Genomic DNA, 9,816 nt, shown 5'->3' with positions numbered 1-9,816 from the left:
GGAGTTCTATTGCATAACAGAATAAGATTCAGTTTACCAATTTTATAAGCCACACCTCCCCATCCTCTCAATACTTATACTACTTCTAACCAAGCCACGTTGGGCCGGACACCTTCGGGTTAGGCTTCCAAATCATTTTGAACCGTCTGTCTTCTTCTCCAGGCCCATTTCCTCCAGCCGAGCCTTGGCAAGGCGATGTTGTCAGACGTGGAATAGCAGCGGTGCTAACACTAGGGTTCTTGCATGCTGTCACGGTGTCACCCTCTTCATTATCCTTCGTCACTTATATATGATATTCTTTTCTTTATCATTATTATAGCAATTGCTTTCAAGTACTTTTTATCTCCTAAACAAGTATGTTCCTTGTTACACTTTGTGGCACCCCGACCATCTTTAATTCTAATTCCTTCTCCATCTGGCTTGTCCTAAATCTTTACAAAGTTAACCTCAAAAGCTGCTAGTGTATTAATAACATGTTATTACACGTGATTATACGAAAGGTAAGATTAGCAAGTGATTTATTTTTGAACAGCATGAGAAAAAAAAGTTTCACAACTTGCCACCTCTTTACTTTTGTTAGAATACTAGGTAGCGTGCTCACACGATAAGATAACAATACTGTTAAATTAAATACTGATGTTAAAGTGACATTTAATTCAAAAAGCAAAGTTTATGAAATTAACACAGTCACGAAAAGCGTGGCGTCGCAGGCTCACAAACTCTACTGTATAGACTTTTTCGTGATATGATTAAGATAATATTTTATATCGGTAGAAAAAATTCTCCGATATCCATTTCTTTCATACGCCAATAAATCCATAAATAAGTTCCGCTGCATCTCCATATAATCCTGTACACACAGGTTCAAGTATATATGTAAATATTAGTGCCTGACACATGGATAATACTGCGTGTCTTAAAAAATCTCTCATAAAATTTTAAAACAAAGTATGTTATACTCACCGTATAAATATGTGTGGCTTTAGAACTATTCTACATAGACATATATTGTAGAATAAGGTATCCACTTGAGTGTCTGTTCCAAGATGTTAAATTATGTGTTGTAATTCTTAATTTCGACATATTTTTCAGGTCAAGGCAACCAATGGTGACACTTTTCTTAGTGGTGCATAATTTTATGGTGCACCTCTTGACTATCTGAATAAAGACATGTTAGCACTGCAAAGGCTCAGAAAAACCGCTGAGAAGGCCAATATTGAGTTTTTCTCCACTATGCATACTAAAACCTATGTCCCTGTTTATCATTGCCGATGCTTTTGATGCAAAGCAATTCAGTATTACCATGATCAGATATAAGTTTGAGTCTCTTGTGAGCAATCTCATAAAGGGACTCTAATTATTTATGTGATCTGCCTTAAGAATATTGGTAGGACAATGGACCCATGTTGAAATGTCGCACAAAAAAGTGTCCATATTTTGTCCACGATTTATTTCCCATGAATACATGCGGGTACTATGATAACACTAACTATACTAAATGTAAGATTAGAGAGAATTTGCATTGCCTCTAGAAGGATTTATTTATTAAGTTCTTTGAACTTTACATGTAGTTTTAAAATATCTGTTTGCATGTCTTACCTCGTATCCTAATTCAAAATTTTATAGTTTAATTAGAATATTTAGTGATTGTATATATATAATATTCAATACAAGAATAATCTATGCATGATCTTCTTGAAAGATTTCTGCAGTGTAAAGACATCTTCGTTTTTCATGCATGCCCGTGCTAAAGCTACGGTACCTAGTATAAATATAAAGAATGAAAAAGACGACAAGAAAGATTGGCATTAGGCCAACTCCTTTTGACTCTTTACAAACACATCTGAAAGTTAACATGTGGGCTGTGGGCATCAAATCAAAACAACAAAAAGAACATGGATTCGACCATAAGTAGCATTTGTCCTCCTTTTTTTGAAAAAAAGAAATGTACTGTAGAGTTACAAGATTATCAATCTTATCAGCACCATCAATTTTTAGCAATTGTAGAACTCAACCAAGGCACCCATTGAAGTGCTACATCCCTAGCTCGCAACCTAATTAAGAGTAAGTTCTCGCAAACCTAGCTCCCCAGCCATTATTAAACTGCATGAAGGGCTCCGAAATGAAGACCACTATTTGAAAAAAGAGTAAATAATTATTGTTTCCTTCCATGCATGATTATTGTTTTCTTTCATGCATGTGGTCTCAGGGGATCGCAAGCTTGAAGGAGGTCCCACCTGCCGGCGCCGCGGGATCGTAGGTGTGGGTAGACGGACGAACCAAAACAAATATCGCACCAAAAGATGTATACGCTTTGTTTTTTAGTTGTAGGAGAAAATATTCTTATAGTAGTTCTTTTTCACAGCTCCAAGAACCTCTTTGTATCTTTCTAGATATATTTTTATAAAAAAGACTTGCAACTTTTTTTTCAATTAGATATCCAAATATCCACGTCTTCTATTCTAGATTTCTACTAATAACCAAATATGGAGAGCGGCGGTAATGCCTCTCATGTGTGCACAAAGATATTGAGAAGTTATTGGCCCTATTTGGAGCTGGTGAAGAAAATCAGAAAACTGCTTCCAAACAGATTGATTCTCTTGCCGTTTTTTCCTCGCGCTTTCGCTCCCCACGCCCTTTACACATAAAATCGGAATAAGTTGAGTGTGAGTTTGGGAAAAATCTCGCTAATTCCCCGGTCATCTCACCCTCCGCTTGTCCTTGTACTCGTCGGCGCCGGCACCTATGCCTCCCTCCTCCACGTGCGGTGCTTGTGCCTACTTCTTCCTCCTTGCTCGAGTGCCGCTGCCTTCCCTCGCTCGAGCGCCTGCACCTTCCTTCTCCTCTGTGCTTGCTTGAGGTTGAAGGGTTAGTGCTATACACAGGCTTGGCCACCGTGTACTAGGTCAAGATTGGCCCATCGGCAGTGGCGGATGCAGGATAGGAAGATTTAGGGCTAGAGCTAGAGATTAATGGTGATTTGAGGCTAAGTGACCGTGGTCAAATAAAAAAATCAGGCTCACTAGGGGGCTGTAGCCCCGGCAGCCCCCCCTTTGGATCCGCCCGCCATCGGCACACCGTCGGCGGAGCAACACGATCTCCTTGGTTGCCGCTGAAGTTGTTGTATGAGCGACATGATTTCGACGAGCTGACTTGATGCTGGTGATTGACTCCATGAGAAGGGCCTACCGTTGGTGGGCATGCGGACAGCCTCCCTCCTCTCCCTCTTTCCCGAGCTCCGTCTCGGCCTCTTTCTCGTAGAGCTCTCCTGTCCTCGAAGGAGAAGCCTTTTTATCCCCAAAAATATACCTTACATAAAAATTAAGCTTATAATAGAAAAACCTTACCAATCAGAGCTATTGGAGGATGATAAGTTATAAAAAACAGTTTTTATTTAAGTAACTCTTTAAATAATGATTTAGAGTGTGAGTTAAAAAAAACTATTGTATAGATACGCTCAAAAATGTCAATGAGAAAAACAGGGAAAAAATTCCCACAAAATTGAGCTAATCGGAAGGCTATCCACAATCCCTCGTCGGCTGGTCCTCGGCTCCTCGCGCGTACTGCCGAAAGATAGCGGCGGCGATGGCGAGGCGTGCCGCTGGCCTTCTCCCTCTCCTACTCTCCTCGCGGTCCGGTGCTCGCATAGCCCTCCACCGGGCGGTATCCCAGATCCCTCCGCCTCGCTCCTATCGCCTACTCTCGCAGCAAGCCAAGCCCTCCCCCTCCTCCCCCTTCTCCGCCTCCGCCTCCGCCTCCGCCTCTGCGTCGAATGGCACGGCTGCAGAGAGAACGCGGGAGCTGCATCTGTACAACACGAAGTCGCGGAAGAAGGAGCAGTTTCGGCCGCGCGATCCAGGCGGGGAGGTCGGCATGTACGTCTGCGGCGTCACTCCCTACGACGACAGTCACATCGGCCATGCCCGCGCATACGTAGCCTTTGATGTCCTCTACAGGTTTCCCTCCCCCTATTACGTTCATGATTCGGTTAGTTCCTGCAACTGCGAGCTCTGTTAATCTGACGGTACACTTGATTCACTCACTGGAGATAATGTATTGTAGATTCGTAGTTCTAGTGCAGTCTTAAAAACTTGCGGGGGCTGTCTAAGCGCATAATATATTTACTGAGCGAACTGATGATTGACATGATTTCCATTGAAAATGATATACATTTGCCTTGAGATGCTTTGAGTTGTTTGTTACTCCTGCTCTAAAGAAGCTGGTTGTCCACATTAAACACTTGTCCAATTGGCAATTGCCTATTTGTGGTTTAACGGGCTTGGTTTAGGATAAACACCATAGTGACATGGCTAAAGCACCTCAAAATCTCTGTTCTGCTATCTTATCACCTTACTTATTTCCATTGCATTCTTAGGAAATATTGCATATACTTACTGTGCTGCCTTGATAGGTACTTGCGCTATTTGGACTATGAAGTTTGCTATGTTCGGAACTTCACCGACATTGATGACAAGGTAACTTTCAGGCAAATTTGTTTGCAAATACATGTGAAGCTGAGTTACCTATTTCTGATAACCAATTTTAAAAATGTAGTTGCAGTTATTATTTTCTTACATCTTTGCTGTTTGCAAGATATTGAAAATCATAGCTTTACTTTCTACAAAAATTGCATTGTCCTGAATTTAAATTAGACAATACAGAGATCTCGTTTGAATGTTCACACATTATGGAACATTTGATGTCATGTTTTTTTTTTTCTGGATTTAACTAGATAGCTTTATTTGTACTATTTTCTGCTGAAATTGTAAAAAGGGGCAGACCCAGTGCTGGAGGCTCCCACATGAGTGGGGTCTGAGGAAGGGAAAAACCGAGGCAAGCCTTCCCCCCGCAAATCTGCGGAGAGGCTGCTTCGAACCCACAACCTGGTGACTCAGTGAGACAGCTCTCACCACTGCACCAGGCCTGCCCTTCTTTCTGCTGAAATTGTATTAAGCTATTTTACATGGAAAACTAGAATGAAGTATTTAAACACAATTTGCTAATCTGCACAGGAGACCTGAGTTGCACTTCTGGAATTCTGTAGATAATTGCAAGAGCAAATCAGCTGGGGGAAGATCCTTTTAGCTTAAGCAAAAGGTTCTCTGATGACTTCCTGTCAGACATGGCCAATCTTCAATGTTTACCACCATCTGTGGAGCCCCGTGTTTCAGATCATATTGATGAGATTATAAATATGATTAAACAGGTATTTATACTTGATTTTGTGTGCAGTACCTAGTGACATGCTTATGCAGTTTCTTTTTGCTGTCCTCTTGTGAAAATTATTTACTGATTTCTGTACCAGGCTTGATTGGATGTTTAATCTCAGATTGGTTGGAAGCTCCTTGCTTTCACATAATTTAGTTCAGATCGAATTACATATGATATTAAGCTGACAATAGTTAAATGTTTGCTTTTCTGTGGCCATGACCTGTCAATCCATGATAGGTTTCATGTAAAAAAGATACCCAATCCCAAGCTGGTTTGTTAGCATTGTTAGTGCAATTTAGGAATTTGTTATGTGGTTAAGTGGTAATCTCTCAAGTTGACAAAGTTGCAGAATGCTGTGTCCATGTTTATATGCAAGTTTTCAATGTGATCATGTCATATTTATGCAGTTGTGGGCATGAAGAACATCATGTTTGATTCTCTTGATGTAAGATATGTACTGTTAATGATTAATATATAGTCTCTAGTGTTTTCATACTGTGCCTGACTCACATTTTGATCTGTTCACATACCTAAAACAGCTCACAAAGTGCTATTATACAGATATTGAATTCCTGTTCTTTTGGTACAATTTCTTTTTGCGCTATGGAACTTGACTTAATTTTTCTTTGAGCAGATCCTTGATAATAGTTGCGCATATGTAGTGGGTGGGGATGTTTATTTCTCTGTAGATAATTTTCCTGAGTACGGAGAATTATCTGGTCGAAAACTAGATGATAATAGAGCTGGTGAAAGGGTTGCTGTTGATGAGAGGAAGAGAAATCCAGCTGATTTTGCTCTATGGAAGGTAGAAGATGTCCCAAATGCTAGTATGCAACACCTTTTGTATTCCATTCCTGTGGAAATGATTTAGTTCAATATCAATTAGTTTATTTCACGTTAACTGCAGGCCGCAAAAGATGGGGAGCCATGGTGGGATAGCCCATGGGGCCCAGGAAGGCCAGGATGGCACATAGAATGCAGTGCCATGAGTGCACATTATTTGGGTCATTCTTTTGACATACATGGTGGTGGGGAGGATCTCATCTTTCCACACCATGAGAATGAGATTGCTCAGAGCCGTGCGGCATGTTGTGACAGCACCATAAATTACTGGATACACAACGGTTTTGTCAATGTAAATAGCCAAAAGATGTCTAAATCACTTGGTAATTTTGTCACCATACGGAAGGTAAAAGCAATGTTCCAATCTTCCTCAAGTAATGACTGTACCTTTGCTTGCTCAAAGACTGCCATTGTCCTCAGGTTATAGAGATGTACCATCCGCTGGCTTTGAGAATGTTCTTACTTGGCACACACTACAGGTCCCCAATTAACTACACAATAGAACAACTCAATGTCACATCAGACAGATTGTACTACACATATCAGGTATGCTCTATATCTATATGATCGCTCTGGTTCTTAGTCTGATATAACTATGTTGCATAAACTTCTTGCTTGGCAACTGTTTGTCTGATGTATCCCTTTTTTTTCTGGTGAGTGAACGGGTTAGGGAATTAGGATAGTGTATAGATAATCCAAAAGTCCAAGACTCTTGTGTTCTCTATGTCAAGTAGACCATAGTACATGGCTATTTTTGGTAGTCGAGATCCCAAGGCTAAAGCACACCTCTGCATACCCCAGGTGATGATGCTGCGGAAAGAAGGAAAACCCCACTAGACCTTATATTGTCATGCATGAAATGTAGTAATGTTGCCTAACTTGCCTGGGTTGTTTGGTGGCAACATCTGGAAGCAAAGTAGTGGTCACAAATTAGAGGTACCCTATTTTCTAATTTTGAAGCAAAGTTTTGACTATTCAAAATGACTGATAATATTGCCTAGCTTCCATAAAGGGTGTACCCAGTGCAGAGAGCTCCCGCTCTGTGCGGGGTATGGGGAAGGGTGTCAGTGGCAAGCCTTATCCTCGCCTGTGCAATGCGAGGAGACCGTGACTTGAACCCGGGACCTTCCGGTCACAGGCGGTAAGACTCTACCGCTTGCACCAGGCCCGCCCTTCATTGCCTAGCTTCCATGGACCAAAGAAAAGCTGAGATGCAAATAATCAATTCTTTGTTTTATATTGAACCTCTTGCTTTCTCCTAGCTGATTCCTAGTGCTCACATATTAGTCCATGATTTAGAATTAGTAAATGCTGCCACAATTTTCTTCCTCCACATGTTTTCCAATGTCACTTTTGATAGTGGTGGCTCAGAATACATGGGACTACGGTAATATTGGCACACTTGGTCTGATTTTGCTGGATTGCTCCCTACTACAGATTCTAGCTAAATAAGAGTTTTTACAATGCATAGTTCTGATTCATGCCTGTTGACTGAGAAGTTGCTTGTGTTTGCATCTGAGAAGTTGCTTATATTTGCTCGACAACTCAGAAGTTAGGACTCCAATTTTTGGTGGAACTGAGAGTTGTATTTCACAGTTATTTCTGTTTCATAAGAGGTCGTTTCAGTGCCATAACTTCTAATCAAAAGGTTCACATGAATTCTTTTGTATCCACAGACCTTGCGTGATTGTGAAGAGAGTTGTCATCAGCAACGAAGCAACATTGGAAACTCATTGCCTCCTAATACCTCAAATTACATCCAAAAACTTCATGATGAATTTGAGACCTCAATGTCAGATGATCTTCACACTTCAGTGGCATTGGCTGCTATTTCTGAGCCATTGAAAGTTATGAATGATCTGTTGCACACTCGTAAGGTAAATTTATTGATGAACAAATGGAGATACAGTTCATTTGTATTCAGACTGTGTAAACTGTACCATTCTCCTTTCTCATGCAAACATCAAAAACTATCTAACTTGTTTTGACCTATGCCTGGCATTTAAATAGGGAAAGAAGCAGGACAAAAGGTTGGAATCGCTTTCTGCCTTAGAAGAGAAAATAAGAGTAGTGCTCTCTGTTCTAGGATTGCTACCTTTAAGTTATCATGAGGTGAGTGCAATGTTCTGTTAACACTGCCAAATTAGTTTCAATATATACTGTCAGTAAGTTTACAGTAGACCTATTCATGGGGACTCCAGCCCGCCCCAAAGCCAGGTCAAGCTCAACTCGACAGTCGCACTGGCTGGATTGGGCTTATTTTCCAGCCCACATAAAAAAACAGGCAGCCAGGCTTGGGTTCCCGTTTTGACATGTGGGCACTGAAGCATGAAAAAGGCTGGCCCAGCCTGGAAAAAATGGCATTTACAGGTGGGCTTGAGCTTCAAAGTTCGGCTCGGTGTCGAGCTCAGGCCTTGGGGTTTGCACCAGATTTTCTAAAGCCGGCCTGGCCCCTGCATTTGTTGTACAGCTAGTTTTGGTGCAGAACAAACCTCTGTATCATAGTACTTCATGATGGCTATTTTGTAGACTCAACTCTGTAAACTCCTGGTATTAGGAAAGATGAATATGTCACGGTAAAAATGCGACAAAGGCCTACCTATTAGATGTATTCAACTTTGAACACAGAGTCAGCCTAAGTTTAACATCCAGTTCAGCTGCCCTGTTCTAGCTGTTTCTGAAGTTATTTAGATTAGATTCTCCTTGATGAATGAAAGAAAGGAAAGGAAACTTATATTATCAAAATAACTGCCTATAGCAATACAAGTCTTAAGCAGCGCATGCAAGTGCAGCCAAGAAACTTTTCGGAAGTAATTTGGATTGCAGACTAGTAACTAACTCCATCCAATTTGTACATGTAGTTAAGCTGACACTTATACAAGCACCTTTCACTTGCATAACTTGTTCCATTAATTAATGCTACTAATAAGCTTCTGCTCTCAGGCTTTGCAACAGCTGCAGGATAAAGCACTAAGGCGAGCTTCCATCACTGAGGAGCTTGTGGTGCAGAAGATTGAAGAGAGGACTGCAGCAAGGAAGGCGAAGCAGTATGAAAAATCCGACGAGATCCGGAAAGAATTGGCCGCCGTTGGAATTGCCCTCATGGATGGCCCCGACGGAACAACTTGGAGACCATCTTTGCCTCTTTCAGAGGAAGCAGTGGTTGCGAAAACATGATCTGCGCAAGAAATTCCAGTGCTGACCCATGGACACCAGTTCTAGTTGGTAATCATGGGTTTGCTATATGATGCTGCTTTTGTGACGAAGAAATCAACGGAGTTCCTGAGAAATCATATTGTTTGCACAATTCTCTGCTCCCATTAGAGCTACAGTAGTTACATGCTCATATTCGGTAAAAAGATGCCCGGTCTTGGTTTTCACTATGCACCGAGTCCTTGCTTAACGATTGAAATGTAACATACAGCCTTCTGCAAGTTATGTGAATCATATTGCCGAATATTTTAACTAACTAGAAAAATTGCCTGTGCGTTGCAGCGGGTTAATAAAAACATATACTAATTTTTATTCAACTGAAGATTTAGGTGTAAAAGAAATAATTGTTTATGTCAAAAGATTGAATTTTGTTTAGTGTGTGAACACCCATAGCAGTTTTTTTTTTTTTTGAGAAACACCCATAGCAGTTGTGGTTCGTCTCCTCCACCTCGGCGCCCTCTCCTCAAGCACCGCTACTATCACCTCTAGCTCGACCATGTAGGCCATGTCGTCCTTCCTCGGTACCTTTTGAAGTGTGCACTCCCACCG

General features: G+C 41.2%; 1 protein-coding gene across 2 annotated transcripts; it reads left to right on the top strand.

The window, feature by feature from the left end:
• Positions 1 to 3,515: 3,515 nt before the first annotated feature.
• LOC136542263 (cysteine--tRNA ligase CPS1, chloroplastic/mitochondrial) lies at positions 3,516 to 9,573 on the top strand. Of its 2 annotated transcripts, XM_066534608.1 has the most exons (9): positions 3,516 to 3,956; positions 4,412 to 4,475; positions 5,045 to 5,206; positions 5,846 to 6,016; positions 6,119 to 6,400; positions 6,475 to 6,600; positions 7,731 to 7,931; positions 8,065 to 8,166; positions 8,998 to 9,573. In XM_066534608.1, the coding sequence occupies exons 1-9, from the start codon at positions 3,586 to 3,588 to the stop codon at positions 9,229 to 9,231; spliced, it is 1,713 nt and encodes a 570-aa protein (XP_066390705.1). In that variant the 5' UTR covers positions 3,516 to 3,585; the 3' UTR covers positions 9,232 to 9,573. The 2 variants fall into 2 exon arrangements, with proteins under 2 accessions (XP_066390705.1, XP_066390706.1); XM_066534609.1 differs by lacking the exon at positions 5,846 to 6,016.
• Positions 9,574 to 9,816: the final 243 nt, after the last annotated feature.

The sequence above is a fragment of the Miscanthus floridulus genome, chromosome 3, assembly GCF_019320115.1.
Source record: "Miscanthus floridulus cultivar M001 chromosome 3, ASM1932011v1, whole genome shotgun sequence".
Classification (NCBI taxonomy): domain Eukaryota; kingdom Viridiplantae; phylum Streptophyta; class Magnoliopsida; order Poales; family Poaceae; genus Miscanthus; species Miscanthus floridulus.
Note: the sequence above shows the minus strand (reverse complement) of the source record. Positions and strands in the feature narration are given on the sequence as shown.